A 19,503-nucleotide genomic window follows, 5' to 3' on the forward strand; every position below is an offset into this window, starting at 1 on the left:
TGAAAGAGGCGTGACTTATAAATATTAACAAACGTATCTCAGTTGTTATAGAAATGTAGCTATTATTAATAACGCTGCGTGGTGATTAGGGGGAAGAGTAATGAATAATTAAGTAGCCGTGTGGACGCCGCGAAGAAACTCCGCGGGCTTCTGCATAATTTACGCGGGGGTGGGCGGGGCTTATGCTAATGTGGCGGGAGACGGAGCCAGGGGCTGCAAAGATGGCGGCCGAGCGCAGTCGCTCCCCGATGGGGGGCTCGCCCGTGCCGGCTTCGATGTTCGCCCCGGAGCCCGCCTCGCACTGCGGGGCGGCGGCGGCGGCGGCGGCTTCCTCCCGGCCTCACCGCGACATCCCGGACTCGGACTGCAGCGAGGACGGCGAAGTGCTCAATGGGGAGCCGGAGCTCGATCTCACCAGTAAGGTAGGCCCGGCTGAGGCCCCCGGGGGGGTGGGCAGCGGCTGGCGGAGGAGAGCCTGCCGGTGTGGAGCCCCTGCCGGCTGCCCTTCTTCCCTCGGCGGCTGTCACGCACGGAATCCGCATGCTAGTGAGCGACCCTCCTTGTCCTTCGGGCTGCGCGGTGTCACGAACCCGGGTTAGGTAGCCGTTCACACTAGCACGGTGTCCCCTCTGAGGTAAAAAAGGGGGCTGTGACCTCTCTGCCAGGACATCAGTGCTTTAAGCGTGTGTGTAACCAAGTGGTGGTGCTTCCAAGGGTACCACGATGTAGTATACGTGGCAGGGGGTGTGCCTGGATTAAAAAGAAAAACTAAATTTGGTGTTTTTAATTTGTGTCGCGTCAAAGGCTGTGGAATAGATCCAGAACTTCGTCCATCTTTTCAGTGACTTAAAAAGGTGTTTTTAATTGTTCCGGGGCGATTGTGAGTTCTTGGGAGCGCAAAGGAATCGAAGTGTTCTGAAATTGCCAGAGCTGCCCTGTTCTGTGGACCTTAACTCTGTATTGGGGAAAGGTTTTGTTTTTCTTTTTCCGACACAAAAATGCGTTTCAGTGCCCCTAATTCCTGTTCACCTGTGTTGGTGAGGAGCAAATGTCATGATAAACTCCAAACAGGTGGAATAAGAAAGAAGCTTACCCTTCAAAGTTGATGATGGAGTCATTTTGACATGTCCAGTATATTGTTGTCTTATGTGACTTGTACTTATCAACTTTTTAATCTTTTTGAAAATACAGATATTAAACATAAGCATCGTGCTTAATAGAAATAAACATATGACAACAATAGTGAGATAATAGTAATCAACTGAACAGCAGCTCCTGCAGTTCTGAATAAAAGGGATCCACAGCCACAGTGCTGAAGCAGCTGCTTTGTATCTGATGTAATGTGGCATTCAATAGCAGAACATATATTTAACAATAGCAGAACAGCAAGCTTGTTTCTATGGTATCATAGGTTTTCTCAGTCTACTTTGAAGACCTAGACTTCATTGAATATTTTTCTTTATATCTTATCCTTCTTCACTCTGCTGCTGAGGTCTTTTTTTTTTTTTTGAATTCTTGTTCTGTGGCTTTGCAGTCACACCAATGATTGGTGCCTAGTGGTCTAGACAGCATTTCTTTTTGATCGATACCTTTGCAAAAGTATTTTTTGATGTTCTTGTTAAAAACATCCAAAAGCATTTTGAGTCCAACATCTCTGAAAAGACAGTGTAAAGACTTGGTCACACATCCCCAAAGCAGTATGTTTAATATGGGTGTTTCATCTTTGTGTTCAGCTAGCGATGGTGAGTCCAACATCAGAACAGTATGATAGCTTGCTCCGGCAGATGTGGGAGAGAATGGATGAAGGATGTGGGGAGACAATCTATGTCATTGGTCAAGGGTCAGGTGAGCATGATTACCTCCTTCAGTTGTGCAAGTATTTATGTATTTGCTTTATTTATACTCCCAGTCTAACTACAACACCAGGCTGGTGTTAAGAAGTTTTAGTAGTTCAGTGGTGATGGCTGCTTCATGAAGTATGGGTGGGGAAGGGATGGTTGTTCCTCATGTCTTGGTTCTAAAACTTCTCATCCATAGTACAATAAATGCATTTCACCATCACCACCTACATCCATGCAACGAGTGCTTTAAAATGTGGCTAAATTCTCTTGGGCCACAGCTACAAACGCTATTTTCCATAAACAATGCCATCTTCTGCTTTGGATTGGTCTGAATGTTTGCATGATCTGATCATCATACTAGGAATGGTGCTAGTAAAATATGGCTTGTACACCCCATGAAACTTTCGCAACTTCATTCATATTGTTCCCTCTCTCAAAATGGGATCCGTTCCCCACTTGGCTTTGTATGGGCTTCATTTATACCCTGCCTTTCTTTCCAGTGGGGTCCTAAAACTTTTTACACTGTTTTCCTCTCTTCCATTTTATCCTTACAGCGACCCTGTGAGGGTAGTTTATAGGTTGAGAGAGAGAGAGAGAATGCCTGGCCCAAAGTCACCCAGCAATCTTCCATGACTGATTGGGGGTTTGAACCTGGGTCTGTCTGTTTGTCTGACACTCTAACCATAACACCACACTGCCTCACTGGATTTTTATTTCTTCAATAGAGAAAATGCAAAGGTTCAGACAAGTAAGGATTTCCCTTTTCTAACTTGTGTAATGAGACTTATATAATGTCTTCTCCCACTTGAATATGAAAAGTAAAAGAATGTTTGTCCTTTTTAAAAAGTGACTGGAGGAGTTTCTTTGACATCAATCAAATCTTTAAAAAAGAATTTTGCCTAACCCTTACACACAGAAAGCAAAGCACATAACAATAATATTATGATACTGTAAACTGAATTAAGGTGGCAGTTCATCAGTCCCGAAAGGTATTTTAGAGAGGCAGCATTGTCTAGTGGCTAGAGTGTCCAACTAGGATAGGGGTGACCTTGGACCAGTTGCAACCTCTCAGCCTAGCCTACTTCACAGGGTTTTTTGTAAGAATAAAATGGAGGAGAGGAGAATGTTGTGAGCTCCTTCAGGTACCAATTTGGGAGAAAAGTGAGTTATAAATAAATAATTAAAACTCTTCTTGCAGTATCATAGGCTAGAGTGTGAGTATTAATGTTTTCTTTAATATTACCATGTGTCAGTGTAATATTTTTGGATGTTCATGTTTGTGAATTACAGTAGTGTGGCATCTGAGCTTATTTAAAGTCTTGCCTCTTGTATCAGCATTCATTATGCAGATTCACTTCATGCATGTAAGGAGTGAGGGGCAGGAAGGAGTCGTGAAGAAGCTATCTTTGTACTTGACCCTCTGGCTGTGTTCTCTTCAAAAACTGGTGCTAAGACTTTGCTGGGAGTAGAGCAATAGAGATTGGTTGGGCATTCATCATGCCTAGTCTGTATTTGCAGCCTCTTTGGGACTGCTAAAGAAGGATCAAACTAATTACAAAATAGATGCCCAGGCTAGAAGACATTAAGCATTGTTCCTCTTCTCCCCCTGCCCCCCACTCTGTTAGATGGGACTGAGTATGGGCTCAGTGATGCGGACATGGAAGCCTCCTATGCCACAGTGAAGAGCATGGCAGAGCAAATAGATGCAGATGTAATCCTCCTACGAGAACACCAGGAAGCAGGAGGAAAAGTGCGTGACTACCTGGTTCGGAAGCGTGTGGGTGACAATGACTTCCTGGAAGTCAGGTAAGAAGTGGAGCCAGGACTGCTGTTCCATAGCCTGCCCGGGTAGCTATGGGAAGCTGGTAACTCTGGTTTAATTGTGGGAGTGACCTGGCCTCGCCTTGTAATTAAATTCTCTCTCTTCCTCTATGCTTTGTATACAAGCTGATTATTAAATTCTTGAGCATGTGCTTGGCTCATCAAATGTTGTCTGATTAGGTAGCTTCTTGTATTGGTGTTTCCTTTGTAAGCCTGGAACATTGTTGGATGAAATCTTGTTCCTGTTCTTTTGAAAGATCTTATTCAAGATTAGGGGTGTGGTATCTAGCTTACAGTGGCTTGGATATGATGCTTCATGTGTAGATCAATAGGTTGACTTTAGCATTATTTTATTGTGGCAAAATTGTTCTCCTGTTAGGAGTTAAAACGTGTATGTTAAATTATTTGCTTTAAGGATAGGAAAAATTGCAGGTATTTGGTTTCTTAAATGAAAGAGTGATGGTGGTGACTATTTCATTTTTTCAAAATCCTTACTCAGAGCAAGCATATTACATCTTACATGTTGGCTCCTAAAATACTTAAAAATTGGAAATTTATATTTATTTATTTTGTTTATAGGCACATCTTTCTCACTGAGACTCAAAGAGGATTGCAAAATATGGAAACAGTTCAATCAGACATCATAACCAATAAACAATGCAATAGTACTAGGAATACAGAATTAGAAAACAACATAACCAAAACACTGTCTAAGGCATGACATACCATATTGTTCTAGTGTTGTATGTAATGTGTTGTGAGTACCAGATGGAAAAACTTAACTTGATATTAACAGTGAAGATAATATAAGAAGGGAGCCCTGAGTCAATATAAGATGGCACTGGTTAAGTTTCTTAGCCTGTAACTTCTCTTGGTAAAATGTTTCATGTGATCAGCATGCATACTTGATTTTCTTGCCATTTAAAAAATATGTAGAGATAGAGCAGAGTGGGTTGTACTAATGAAGGGATGTATGTATGTACTTTGCCATGTCTAGAGCTTTGCATATACTAGCTGTATATATGTGTAAGATTCTGTTGTGTACCTCACAACACTGCCCCCATCAGGCCTACCTGATGGGGGCAGTGAATAGGCCCTTAGTTGGACATGAGATCTCATAATGTACTATACTATACCAAAAAACTATTTTTGATCTTGATACTAGTCATGAAAATTAAAAGTTTTAATCTTAAGACTAGAATATTTGTGACCTGTTGTGTTTAAGATGCACTCATAGTGTTTAATTACACCATCATGCACCTCCTGGCTACATGCTTTTTCAAGATCATAGTCAGAACTCTTTGTGAGGGGAAACCATCTCACTTAGAGCTTTAGAAGTAACTTGTTTTGCTGCACCTTCTTTGTAATCTAGAAGATGCAAATTAGATCCTTGTGGTTTTAATAGCCATGCCTCTTACATATGCTAGAGAGTGTTACCCTTTAATGACACAGAGGAGCTGATTGTAAGGCTTGGACGGGAGGTATCTTGTCTAATAACTTTCTTCTGCCTTCCTGTAGGGTAGCTGTGGTTGGCAATGTGGATGCTGGGAAGAGCACTCTGCTGGGTGTCCTCACTCATGGCGAGCTGGACAATGGGCGTGGTTTTGCTCGGCAGAAGCTCTTCCGCCACAAGCATGAGATTGAGTCAGGCCGGACCAGCAGTGTGGGCAATGACATTTTGGGCTTTGACAGTGAAGGCAATGTAGTAAACAAGCCCGACAGCCATGGTGGAAGTCTTGAGTGGACTAAGATTTGTGAGAAATCAACAAAGGTTATCACTTTCATTGACCTTGCTGGGCATGAGAAGTACCTGAAGACTACAGTCTTTGGCATGACAGGACACCTACCTGATTTTTGCATGCTAATGGTAAGCTGTGCAGGTGCGGAGCACTACCAAAGATAGTGAGGGAGTTGGCACCTGTGTCACTTTTCCATCACCTTCCATATTGTAATGCTAAGGAACGAATAAAAAATGTCCACAGAAGTTCTCACAATAAAACATGTTTAGGAATCCAGAAGTTTAACAGGCACATTGGTATGTGACCTTCTGAAACTGATGGTAATTTCTTATTACAAAATGTTGGAAGCTTCACCGTTGGCAGTGTGTTGCTCACAATATGGCTTCTTGTTGTGCTGCCATGTTCTTCCTTCATCTGAACTGTAGTAGTGTCAGATCTCTCCAGATGTGCATGCAAGGCTTGTTTCCTGTTTCTCGCCCTTTACTTGGCCACCTTCTCTCCCTCCCCAAATAAAAGATTGGATATCTGCTCTGGTAGGCGCTCACTTGTTTCTGCCCATAGTTCATAACATGAGTTGATTTTGACTGGCAGCCCCTGTGGATATCTTCCTGTAACACAGATGAACAAAATGTCCCATATCTGTTTCTGTACCACATCCACATGAATAAGTAGAAGCGTAGGACTTAATTATGAGCAAGCATTCCAGACTACTAAGGGGTGCTTGCTTATGAGAAGACTCACCAGTAGAGAGATGCCTCTGCCTTTCTTTTGAAAAGGCAGGCTGGGGTGCTTACCTATGAGCAAGTGCTCTAGCCTGGCTTTTCATCACATTCTTGGGGGTGGTATCTTAAAGTATGTCTGGAGATAGAGAGGAATATTGTAGAGAATTTGATAGCTCTGTGAAAAAATTCCTTACAGTGAAACTCAGAAGTAAAATACAAGTTAGGATTCATTCAAGGACTAGGTATATATTACTTAATTTAAGATTCTTGTACCTCAACTCTTTGCTGTTCACACATGTAATTACTTGCTGTTTCTGGGATAAATCTTGGCAAAATAAGGTAGTGCAGGTTCTCCCTCAAGAATGCTGGTTGACATTTATCTTGTGCAAATAAGATTATACTTTGCATTCACAGTTTCATGTGGGTAGCTATGTTGATCTGAAACAGAAAAGGCAAGATTCAGGTCAACTGGCACTTTTAGAGAGTGACACCAACTAGATTCACAGTAGCCCTCTACACACAATGTTCATACATTTGGTGAATCGGCACTTACGCATCGAGGAAGTTGATTGGGAAGATTTGAAAAGCAGTGTCCCAGTCCACAGGGTGGGAGTCTACATATATACACTTTTTCCAAACATACATATTGGCAATCTTGTGCGAATGGATAAGGGGCAAACCCAGCACACTTGGGACTGCACCCACGCTGTGAGTTGATTGAATGTTTAAATGAATCACGTGTAGATGGCTAGTATTGCTTCAAAATGTGGGGGGAAGAGCCACTGATAATCCGTATTCCTGGCAGGAGTCTATGAGTAAGGCACTAGATACCTTTTGATCTTGCTGTTGAAGTTACCCTGTGAAACTTGTGGACTTTGTGCTCCAGGGAATACTTTAAGGAAGTCATCTTGTGAATGGCAAACTTTAATATCTAAATTGCCCCTTAACTTTGTTGCAAAACTTGACTTATTTTCCTCTTAATGTATTACAAATCTTCCTTTTGGAGTGATGGTGTCTATGTAAAACATAGCACAGGTATTGTCCGACTTCTTCACAAGCCTTTGGAAGTGTGACCTGCTTGCCTACAGTTGTTTTTCGTTTTGCTCGTGCTTCCTTGGATACAGGTGGGCAGCAATGCTGGAATTGTGGGGATGACCAAGGAGCACCTGGGTCTGGCATTAGCACTCAACGTCCCTGTCTTTGTGGTGGTGACTAAGATTGACATGTGTCCTGCCAATATTCTCCAAGGTAAATGGAAGTTGACAAGAACAGTGCTTTGTAATTTTGAAATGTTTTCCTTCTCCTTTGGCAGCATGCCTTCAAATAAACGAGGCATTTTAAAATATCCCCCCCCCAACTATTTTCTTGCTTTGATAAAATGCTCCCCCCCACCCTTTACTGGAAATTTTAAAAACGGTGTTCTATCTCTAAGGGCTTCTCTAGTAGGATTTAACTTGTCATGGCTACAATTTCCAAAATGATTGCTTCAGTGAAGTAAAGTAGCTCCAACATGATGATGTGACTTTTCCCCCCTGCTCCTCCACCCAACTAACTTAAGTGAAAGAAGTGGAAGCACTTCTGTATTAGTTTAGACCTCTTTAGTCTTAAAATGACATAGGCAGAGAAGCTATGATGCTCCATTCTAAAGATCTGTTTCTGCTTTTGGATTGTTTTTCTACCTTCCTCTAGAAGCTGTGGCCATTCATGCTTTACTTTTCTAAGACATTCTTTTCATTTAGTCTTGGTTTTGTCTTAAGGATGTTTTGACAGAACAGTTTTTTTAAATCATTGGTGCCCTGTAGTCAGTATTAACTTTCAGGCATCTGTTTGCTAGCAGTGTTGTAGAGACAGGTATGTGTATATAAATGCATATTTTTGCAAATCAGTAGAATAATAACTGTGCTTATACTGCACTTCCAGACAGATTAGTGGCCCACTCAGAGTAGTGAACTAAATGTTATTATTATCCCCACAGTACAGTTGGGGCTGAGAAGCATGTCTTACCCAAGGCAACCTGCTCAGGTCACAACAGTAGTGGGATTCAAACCAGCAGAGTGCTGATTTGCATCCCAACTACTTAACCACTGTGCTCCAGCAACTCTCTATCCAGAACCATCTGTATGGTCTGTCTCTCCCTTATCATGAAGGCTAAGCATCTGTACTTGAGATCTGAAATTCCAGGAAGCTGAGAGATGCACTGGTGTCAAAATGTGTTCTTTTACAGGGACTGAACTCATTCTGTTCTCTACCTCTTAAATGTCTTTAAGCAGCAGTTGGATTTAGTTCTGAAATGTAGCCTGCATTTTGAAAAATGGCCACAGAAGGAAGTATGTGAAACACGTGAGCCTCTATTCTGCTCACCACTGTGGTAAAATAATACAGGGAACTACACGCTGATCCATGTCACTGTAACCTCAAGGCTGGGTCACTGCTATGTGTTTCTTAGAGACCACTCAGAAACTGCAGCAGTTTGACTCTCCTCTTTGAACATATCTCTTTGAATAAGCAAACAATGCTTATTCTTTTTTGAGCATAATTGATGGTCTTTCATGGCCTGGGGCTCACTTAGCTCTAGATGAGCTTTCATGCCAGTAACAATCAACTTGCCAGCTGCTACTTTTGGTTCTCTCCCACAGGGCAGTGGAGGACAATGCTGGTCTGTTTCAAGGCTTTCTTGGTAGTGGCTCTGGAGTAGGCTATCAGGCTGTCATAAAATCCATTCTAAACTAACCAGTTGACTAGTAAAGTAATTTTTGTTAATGTGCTGGTTTGGGGTTATTGAGGGTTTTAAAGTAGTATGACTATTGACATTTTTGGACTGTACTGTAATTGTTTATAGGGATATTTATTATGTAAACCACCTTGGGTGAAAGAAGATGGTATAGAAATTACTGAATCTCAGGTGTGGGGGCGAGGAAATTGTGGCTATGACCAGTGTATAGCCTATTAGAGTGTTGTGGCCACTGGCAAGTGTGTGTGTCTTAACTAACCTACCCATGTTAAGTTTGCATTGAATGGAATATTTTCATAACTCTGTTCATTGTATTACTCAAGAAACCCTGAAGCTGTTGCAGCGACTTCTGAAGTCCCCAGGATGCAGGAAAATCCCTGTCCTGGTCCAGAGCAAGGATGATGTCATTGTTACTGCCTCCAACTTCAGCTCAGAAAGGTAACTGGAATGAAATCACCTTCAGCTGACATGGTCAGTTCAGCATGTGGGGTATCCTCCAAATATTAAAACCAAATACTGAAACGAATCTAGTGAATAGGTATGAGTGTAACCTTATGCTTTTGTTCCTTTAGGATGTGCCCAATATTCCAGATTTCCAATGTCACTGGTGAGAACTTGGAGTTGCTTAAGATGTTTCTCAATCTTCTATCTCCACGGACCAGTTACAGGGAAGAAGAGCCTGCAGAATTTCAGATAGATGACACTTACTCTGTTCCAGTAAGGAAAGTGATGCTTGGGAGTCACTTCTGTATTTGCAGAGCCGAGAAAGGAGTGGGAATGAAATGTCTGGATTTTGTTGTTGCTCTCTGTGTGACTAACTCAGTTACTTTTTCTTCCTGCCATAGGGAGTTGGAACAGTGGTGTCTGGGACAACACTTAGAGGGCTGATCAAGTTAAATGACACCTTGCTTCTAGGACCAGATCCCCTGGGTAACTTCCTACCCATTGCTGTGAAGTCCATACACCGCAAACGCATGCCAGTCAAAGAGGTGCGGGGAGGCCAGACTGCTTCGTTTGCTCTGAAAAAAGTATGTGAGCATTGCTCTACTTGGAGAACATTATTTTTCAATAACCTAGCTGCATGTTACTTGATGGATAGTGAGTTTTGTACATAAGTTGCAAAGACATCTATTTATTTAGTTACATTATTTATAGTTTGCCTTTCTCACTGAGACTCAAGGTAGATTACTCAGCATAGGTCAATATGATCAGCAGGTGGGACGTTCTATGAACAATACAATAGGGTAAAGATTTCAGAAATCTGAAAACAAACGGGTCTGATACAGAGCTGAAAACAGTGCTGAACCAAAATATAAGTGAGTTGACACATTAAATGACATAGAAGAGAATACTTACATATTACATGCTGCGGAACTATCCAGTAGGAGCATATTTACATATTATATGACACAGAGCTACCCAGTACAGCTATAGACAGAACACAGTAATGTAGTTTACAGTACCTATCCCTTTCCAATGCCTATCTATGAATCATTTCCTTAAAGTACAGTCCCATTACCTGTGTAAAAAAACTCCCGATGAATAATTCAGCTTTGATTAATTTGCAGAAAGCCAAGAGAGTGGGAGCTTTCCTGACCTCTTCAGGCAGGCCATTTGATAAAGTGGGGGCTACCATAGAGAATGCATCTGTATGGGCAGCTGTTGATTTTGCCCATATGCAAGATGGCACCTACAGAAGGTTCTGTTCAGATGATGTCAGATGTCAAGAGCGGCAGTCCTGTAGATATGAGGGACCAAGGCCATGAACGGCTTTGTATGTGATAGCCAAAATAATTGAGCTGCGGTGTTCTGTGCCGACTGGAGTCTCTTGAGTTGACATTTCGGGAAGACCTATATAGAGTATATGACAGTAGTCTAGTCTTGATATTACTATGGCATGGATTCAAGAGGTCTGACCGGCTGTGACAAGGTCGGGGACCATTTTCCAGGCTAAACTGAGTTTGCATCTGCGTTAACTTGCTTCTCTAGCAGCAGTGCTGGATCCAGAATATTGCTGTTATTGTTTATAGTCTGCCTTTCTCACTGAGATCCAAGGTGGATTACATACTGCAAATGAATACAATGTAATCAATAGCTAGGATATTCACAGCAAAAATACAATATGATTTTAACTGAGTCTGCAAAAAGGCTCACAGATAAACTTAAAAGATGGCAGAAGCTGCCCTGTAAGGATTTGTTTGCCAGTGAGAAATGTATTAGGAAGGGGTTTTTTGTATTCATGCACCTTTTCATCCACAAAGGCTAGAAGTTTGCTTTTTTTTCCAGTGGAAAGCAAGGATGCTCCTTTGACAAGGCAATGTGTGCCTTGAGAGCAGGACATAGAGGGTCAGCATGTCAGGATAATGTACCACCTAACAATATCGTGCCTGAAAGCTTGAGGGGTAGTAACTTTTTGCTGACCAAAGTGTCCCTTGAAGTTACTCCTCCTGAAATCGTTTCTCTCTCCCAATTTCTTCTCCTTTGTAGAGGTCTTGCTCAGCATTGCTGTATTCTGGTGGATAGGCATCCCATTCCACTGCAGAGGATGCTGTATTTCAAATGGTTCTTGTCCTTCTGTGAAGTGCTGTATAGAAATTGCATTTCTGGATTCTTCTAAATCAAGAACCAATTCCTAAGCCCCGATTTAAATGGTCCTTGCTTTCTCTCAATTCTTTCTTGCAGATTAAACGCTCCTCTATTCGGAAAGGCATGGTGATGGTGTCTCCTCGGTTGAATCCACAAGCATCTTGGGAATTTGAAGCTGAAATTCTGGTATTGCATCATCCTACTACCATCAGTCCACGTTATCAGGCAATGGGTAGGTGTAATCTCTTTTCCTTCCACTAAACAGTTTATATATGTTAGTATCTAGTTTGAGTTATAGCGAACCCTCTTCTGATGGCTCTTTTCTAGTGAAAGTGACAAAACTGCTCCTCAGAGTTCAAAACTTTCTAGGGAGGATCGGAATCAGGATGCAGAATCAAAATTTGTGAAGTGGAGGAGAGACTCCAGTGTATACCTTTACACTTAGTGGCTATGTAATTCCTTGTTGGACCTCAAAGTCCTGGTTCAGTGGTGGGAAGTGCCAGTTGGCCTCAACCTCAGCCTATCACACCTGCATGATGTAGCCAAGGAGTAGGCAGCCCCCAGGATGTGCGCTGACATCAGCACACCAGTCCACTTTAATGGCCACACAGATACCACGAAGGCACTGGCTGCACTGCTGAGGTCCTCAGTGCAGGAGAAGGCAACAGGCATGGCTGACTTCCATGATCATCTCCCAGAGCTGTACAGCTACCAGCAGAGTGCAGAACAAATCCCTGCGATGCTGGCAGCACTGCTGGGGCTTGTCTTGGACAAATACAGCCCTTGACACCCCCTTCGTTTGCTGGTGCACCCGCATTTTAACAGGTTAGTATTTCATTTTTGAATGCACTTGCACCAAAAAGGTTGCCCGCCCTTGGTGCATTGGTTAGAATGGCAGACTAAGATCTGGGAAACCAGTTTCAAAGTCCTGATGTGCTTGCTGGGTGACTTCAAGCCAGTCCCTCTCTCTCAGCCTAACCCTCATCATAGGGTGGTTGTTCAGATAAAATGGAGTATGGGAGAATGATGCTGTAAATTGCTTTTGGTCTCCATTGGGGAAAAAAGGATATAAATAGTTGAAACCATAGAGCTAGACTGGAGATTGCTTCACAGTGTTAGGAGACCTGCTGGGGAAAGTGCAGCGGGATGCAGTTTGACATGCTGTGCTCTAGCCAGCAGTATGCTCCTCTTGGCTGGGCCTGATGCCCTCCATGTGTACCGTAGCAGTGTAACTGCTGTGGGGCACCTGTGCTGCTTAGGCTTGTTCTGTTGCCACCATTTGAGTACCCATAAGAATCTTACTGTTCATAGTGCACTGTGGCAGTATCCGTCAGACAGCTACTATCCTCAGCATGGACAAAGACTGTCTACGCACAGGCGACAAGGCCACAGTTCACTTCCGCTTCATCAAGACCCCAGAGTACTTGCACATAGACCAGCGGCTTGTCTTCCGTGAGGGCCGTACCAAAGCTGTGGGCACCATCACCAAGGTAACTAAGGGATTGAGATGTAGTGGGGATGAGATGGCCTCCATTTGGGGGTATGAGGAGTTTCTAAGAGCAGCATAAACTTCTTTCTGACCCTCTGTCTCCATTTTGTGAGTGTCTTGGGACTCTAGTTACTGAAAAGAATGGTTTGTTGCTGGATAGTGCTCAGGGTTGGTGGGGGAAAATCCCAGTCTGTTTCAGGACCTTTGCACTCTTTGCTCAGCACTTGGGATTTTGAGTAGACTCCTATGGCCCTGTTTCCTTCTGTGACTAGGATGAGAGTGAGCCTTGCTAAGTTAATCAGAAGTCCCAGTCATTTGGTTTGCCTCTAGCTCTGCTGAAGGAGACAGTAAGGTGTGGCCAGACCTAGTTGCTTCCCTGTGCTGCTGCTGTCTCCCCTCTCCTCCTTCTCTGTAGAAAGAAAAGCAGGCTGGAAAGCCTAGTTTCTTGCCTGACATTTCCCTCTTGCCTTCCAGTTGCAAGGTTTTAGAAGAATGAGATGGAGAAGCAGGAGACAGAGGAACCAAGCTTGTTTATCTCTCCTTCCCCCCTCCCTTGCTGCCAAAGCTGTGGAAGGAGAGAGGCCTGTGCACGTGTGAATGCCATTTGCTCTGAGAAAGCCAATTACTGCCCTTGACCTAGCCATTTGGTACTGTCTGTCTGTCTTCCTGGTGGTTGCTGGCATTCTAGGCAGCAGATGAAGATCTTTTCTCCAAGGTTTTTGGTGATAGATTTGTGCTCCCCCCCCCTTTTTTTCTCAATAGCTTTTATTTTGTGCTGCTGTTCAATATAGGCTTGTGTTCTGGCTGGTGTGTTGTTGTTTTTGGATGTTTTTGTGAGCTGTCTCAAGAAATGTTACGAAGCAGCATACAACTATTTTAAATTAAATATTATTCTATGTCCTCTTAGTGTCAAGGTGAACTGCTTAGCTAATGCCTTGTGGATTTTTAAAAGTAACATTTCTGTTTACTTTCCACCTTCTTGTTCTAATTGACAGTTACTCCAGACCACTAATAACTCTCCGATGAACTCCAAGCCCCAGCAAATCAAGATGCAGTCAACAAAAAAGGGGCCCCTGATAAAGCGAGAGGATGGGGGGGCCCAGGCTGGCCTAGCAGTGGCAGGCCCCGCCGTGGCAGACGATGCTGCTTCCTCGGGAGCAGCTCCCTCCGCTCCATGTAGTGCCCAGCAACCACAGGTATGCAAAATGGTCTGTGCATCTGTTCCGTACTGCCTAGCAAGGCCTATCCTAAACATCATTAATGGCTTTTGAGTTTTTCCTCAGTAAAGTTACTGTCTTGAGGAGGAGTCAAAGCCACTCTGATGCTAATAAACAACTTGGTGAACTTTACTAGTTCAGACATGATATTGCTTGCCTTCTGAGTCTTGGAAACAGCAGGAATGGCTCTGCTTGCGTGGGGATCATCTTGTAGTAGGGAAAACTTGATGTTGCGGGGCCTGCTAATTCCCAGCTGACTGGGTTCCTTGATTTTTTTCTTTGAAACTTAGAAACATCTGGTGCTTCATGTTAGTCTTAAAAGAAGAGTTGTTTATCAAGCACAGATTAGAAAAGGTATTACCTTGAGTTTTAAAATTTCTGTTATCATATGTTTAAGTACAGTTATTATTATCTAGATGAGCCATTCACAGTTTGAATTGGGCCCTGGCTTGGAGTTGCTAATACCTTATGAAAGGGGTATGAAACTTGCCTGTTCCTCTGTCATCTTGCTGTTGAGTTTTTCAATGAAAATTTGGCTCCTGCTGTCAGTCTTTTGTATTTTGATGTGCTTTCACTGCTTAGTTACATTTTAATTGTTTGTGTTAGACCAGTGTTGTGTAACAGCTAGTGCATTGGAGTAGGAGTCATGGAAGCCTTGGTTCAGCTCCCACTCTGCTGTGAACCTCATCTTGGGCTAGTCACTCTCATTAATCCTAACCTATCTCACAGGATTGTTGCAAAATAGAAGGGTGGCATTATCCTTGGAGGGATGATGATGATGATGATGTATGCTAACGATTAGATACGTTTGATATAATTGTAAGCCACCTCAGCCATTGGAGAAATCAGGTATAATGAATTAAATTTCAAGCATCAGCTAGAACTGGCAGAAATGAGCGCAATGGCAGAAGCTTTGACCTTTGCAATACAGAAATCTTTTGTAACTAGGTGTGCCCTATGGCTAGGATACAGAGGTTTTTAATAGCACTCACTTTTCCCTGTGCTAAATAGCTCCTTGATTATTCTGCTGTCTCTTCCCTATTCCCACCCCCACCTCCAGTCTGTGTGTGCAGTGCTTCTCCTTGGCTGCTCTAACCGTGGCCTATTAACAGGGCTTTCTCTCATGTCTGTCATGCTCTGCTCATCCTCTTACCTGTGTTTTTATATTTCCTGCTGCTTTCCTTCAGCCTGTACCGGATGAAGAGCCCCACAACCGAGAGGGCAGTAAGGTATTTCTTCATCTTTGGGCTGGCTTTGGTTTGTGTCTGTGGGGAACCTGGGAGACTTTCTTCCTTTAGAAGTCTAAGGCCTTGTTCAAACATGCACGAGAATGAGGTGGTAGAATGGACTGTACCACCTGAGACTGCAGGTAGCCCCAGCTTATAATGTTCTTCCATGTGAAAGACTCCAAGCAAATAGAAAACTAACACAGCAGGGAGATGACTTGCCGTGCTCTGTCTGTGCAGGAAATTTTTAACAGAAGGCAGTAATCCAAACTGTGATCACTGATCTCTCACTGGTAGTCTGAAGTGGCGGGTTCCATTCTACCCTCTCATTCTCCTGCATGTGTGATCTGGGCTTCACTCTTAGGTGCTCAGGTGAGCATCCTTTGAACTTCCATTTAGGAAGCTTGACATATTTCAGAAGTGCTGATCTAAAAAGATACTCCTTTGAATTTTTTCCAACCCTCTCAGACAGCGTTGCAATAAATAGACTGCTTTATTGCGCTATAGCCCCCTTTCCTTTCTTCCTCTGGTGCTTACCTGTATAGCTGTTTCTGATTCTGCTGCTGGCTCAGATACCATGTGTTGAGTTTGGGGTGATGTGGCCCAGGTTGGTACCTTGTCCGTCCTTCCCCACCTTATCCAGTTTCTCCCCATTCCAGGCAAAGGCTGGAGGAGGTGGCCGGCGACGTGGAGGCCAGCGCCATAAAGTGAAGTCTCAAGGAGCTATCATGACCCCTGCCGGTGGCTGTTGAACATGTTTCTGTTCATCAAGGAATTCTTGTTCCCTTCTGTCCTTCTTTCTTAAACGCCCCCAATCTCCATCGAGCAGCATAACCAAAATCCATCTCAGCTGATCTGCTGCTGTGGAACTCTTTTCCCATCCCAGAGGGGAGTGACAGGGGCTGTGGGGGGGGCTGCAGCTGAAGGTGACAAAGCACACATGGAACTGACCAGCTGCCGCCTTCTCCCTCTGCTCCAAAACATTTTGTATGTCATGAGCTCTTAGTCGTTATTTTTATTAGTTTTTATTATGGTGGATGTTTGTGCGTGTGTGTGCATGAAAATCAGGAGAAATCCAGGTATTAGAGAATAAGGTACCTGTCTTCTCTCCCTGCCCCCAACCCCGTTCATTTTTAAAAACAAGTTGTCTCTGTGGTCTAAGGTCTAGAACTCCTAAAATGTTAAAACCCTGTAAGAGCACAAATGGCGTCAGGGGCCCAGTGATCCTTGCCCTCTGGCAGTGATGGTGCTGAGTGAGCTCTCGTCCTTCCCACTTGTAATGCAGCGGTGAGTGCCATGAAAGGAGCTCATGACAAGCAGCACCCCAACAGATGTGTTAAAGTGAGATCCCAGTATGGAAGCTTGCTTAAAAGCTTGAGGTATGGTTGCCTGGTTGGGTAATGGAAGCAGAAGCACTTCTTTTTTTCCCAACCTGAAAATAAAGGCAATCATTGGTGATAATTTCAGTTGACGGCAGGAAAGTCCACATAATCTTGGGTTATGTGGAGGTGTCATGTTTTCAAAACTGATTATTTTTTCTTACAGAGCTAGTCATGATTGTCTGTATTCTGGGTGCATGCCATATCTGACCTTGCTGCCAGTCTACATGCGTATTCATAATTTGGAAGAGGGGAAGACCAGCAGCTTGTAGTTACTTGTCCATTTATTCCCCATGGCTTCCTCCCCAACCCCTTTCAAAGACCACTGTTCCCTCCCCTTCTGCATGACCGGAGCTAATAACAGGCACTGCTAATAGTGCCTGCTGCTGGTGTGTTCTGTAATGCTGCTTTTTGCACATTGGAGAAATGGCATCTCCTTCTGCAACCAGACACATCTGATATTAGAAGCCAGCTCTTCCCTTTGTTTCAGCATTTTGTCAGAATCTTAACTTTGCCATGGACAGTAATGGAAATTTGGGGACTGTCTATGAAAGCAGGGACTGTAGAATCAGCAGAGAGCTGATTTGGTCACATGGCTGGGTTTTATAACTTTTGATAGACATTTGCAGCATCTTTTCAAAACACATTCTGAATTGACTTTTTAATTATCATCATGACTGTGTGTACGTGGTGGTCTTTTTTACAAAAGACAGACAGAACCAGGTTTGTAGTTAACTGGTTTGTAACTTTTTACCTTTTTCAACATGTTGTCATTTCAAATTTCCTGTTTTTTGAATAACTGAGTTCCTTGGAAGATAAAATGAACATTGGAGAACAGTAGGTGTATGCTGGGCCTGCCTTGCCTGAACTCTTACGGACTTTGTCCTTAGCAGCTACAGTATTAATTGCATCCTCAAAAGAGAAGAGAAACAGGGTATGAAGTGTAGCTAACGTGAGATGGCAGCTTGTGCTACTCGGTGTAGTATTTAACCGTGTGTGTGTTTCATTGCCATCTGTGTTCAGTGAACAGAGGTGTGAGGTCCTTTTTTGCCCTCTTCATTCCTTAGCTATGAATGAAGGTGTCATGCTGAAGATCTAATAAGGAAAAGCCAGAGTGCTGTATGCTATTTTGTGACCAGCAGTTAAGACTACTGAGGCTGGCATGATGCGAAGATATTAAAGTTTTGTTCAAAGTTCCCACAATCTACGCAGTTATTTCTAACGTTTATTCTTAAGCAGTAACTTGCAAAGTTGAAGCATCCACTTCCTAATGCTGCATCCAGGAAGGGCTGCCTAGCTTGATGCTCTTCAGAATGTGCACAGAATCCGTCCGAGGGGTCTGATGGAATCCCTGGCTTGTTACTCAAGTGTGGAAGGTTCTTAAAGGCTAATGCTTTAAGTGGGGCTGTAGATCATTGGGCCTCTCATGAAAGAAGCTTTCCCTATCCCAACCCCAGTTGCAGTTTTCACACCTACTGGATAAAGGCTACAAAACTCTGTGCAAGGAGGCAGATACCACAGGAAGCTAGAATATGTTTGGGAACTAGTCTGATGGTTCTCTAATGCTGCTTCCATTGGGATAGATCCCAAAGTGAGGGGCTTAATCTGTGCTGGCCTAGTTGTCCTGACAATAGTTAGAGCATTAGCCTTAGAGAACCTTCCACACTTGAGCAACAAGCCACAGCTTCCACCCGAACCCTCAGATGGATTCCTCAAAATCCTGAAGAGCATCAAGCTTGCTGCTGCGGGGAACAGGAAAAATAACTGCAAACAGGTACGAAAGAATGGCGGGTAAGTATTTTTGGAAACACTTTGTCCTGTGCTGCCAGCCACTCCACCCCCACCAGTTTCACAGCTTCTGCATTATTTGATATGGCACTAGTAGCCACAATCAGGGAAAGCATCTGAGTCCCTAAGACAAATCATACCAGGCACCCAAACCAAAATCCGGCAAGTAGAACATTCCATCATACTATCTCCATGCTGCAGAAATTTCTAGCACACATCAGTTAAGTCATGTCCCCTACTAGAAAGAAAGTTGGTAGTCTGGTGTCAACTAGAGAATTTGCAACAAAGATCAAAGTATAGTGACCTCCCAGTTGTAAATAAATAACAGAAAAGGAAGGTGCCAAGTATTTTTATGGGTAGGTGGGCTTCTGGTAATGGAAGAAGATGCATTTGCTGAAATTATTCCTCTTGTAATGGTTCTGTTAGATACATTAGCTGGTTCTGTAGGTGTCTGCATATTGTAAAACTACCACGGAGGTGTCATCTCTGAGGAACATGAAAGAATTGGGCAAATGTGATAGTGCAGTACAGTAAAAAAGCATCACTCAGTTGGAAGAACAGGCAATCATTTCATATTATTTCCTACTTGTAGTAACATAGTGAACCCAAATCTTTGAAAGTAAGCAGGGACTGTTGATGCAGAGCTGCTTGCTTCTATCACTCGTAAAGTTATATTACAATTAATTAGGAATCCCACCTCATCTATTACCTTGTTACTTTGCTGAAATGTTTATAAAGTCAGCCCCAAGTGTAAGAATTCTGCACAGCAAGATCTGTGCAGAGCTGTGCTTGTACCTATACAATAAAGCAGTTGTATATGCAGGTAGATACTACAGTCCACTCCATTTGGACTCCCCTCCAGTGACTAAATGTAATGTTTGGGACTATCAGTTGTTGCACTGTTAACGTGGAATCTTACAATTATCATAGCCCATAGTGGCAAATAGTTGCAGTCACCATTGAG

At 43.2% G+C, this 19,503-nt stretch overlaps 1 protein-coding gene across 1 annotated transcript; it reads left to right on the forward strand.

Annotated features, from left to right (window-relative positions):
* Positions 1–18,417, forward strand: GTPBP1 (GTP binding protein 1). Its single transcript, XM_054988238.1, has 12 exons — positions 1–422; positions 1,734–1,845; positions 3,467–3,647; positions 5,181–5,529; positions 7,248–7,371; positions 9,178–9,292; positions 9,427–9,571; positions 9,700–9,882; positions 11,537–11,672; positions 12,752–12,930; positions 13,925–14,125; positions 16,032–18,417. Exons 1-12 carry the CDS (start codon positions 183–185, stop codon positions 16,122–16,124), a joined length of 2,058 nt encoding a protein of 685 aa, XP_054844213.1. The 5' UTR covers positions 1–182; the 3' UTR covers positions 16,125–18,417.
* Positions 18,418–19,503: the final 1,086 nt, after the last annotated feature.

Source organism: Eublepharis macularius, chromosome 9 (genome assembly GCF_028583425.1).
Source record: "Eublepharis macularius isolate TG4126 chromosome 9, MPM_Emac_v1.0, whole genome shotgun sequence".
Classification (NCBI taxonomy): domain Eukaryota; kingdom Metazoa; phylum Chordata; class Lepidosauria; order Squamata; family Eublepharidae; genus Eublepharis; species Eublepharis macularius.

Bases quoted from the DNA above. Each gene is read 5' to 3' on its own strand.
- GTPBP1 (XM_054988238.1), top strand. From the start codon at position 183: ATGCTAATGTGGCGGGAGACGGAGCCAGGGGCTGCAAAGATGGCGGCC. The intron at 1,846-3,466 runs GTGAGCATGATT...CCACTCTGTTAG, and splicing joins TGTCATTGGTCAAGGGTCAG to ATGGGACTGAGTATGGGCTC. The intron at 14,126-16,031 runs GTATGCAAAATG...TCCCCATTCCAG, and splicing joins GTAGTGCCCAGCAACCACAG to GCAAAGGCTGGAGGAGGTGG.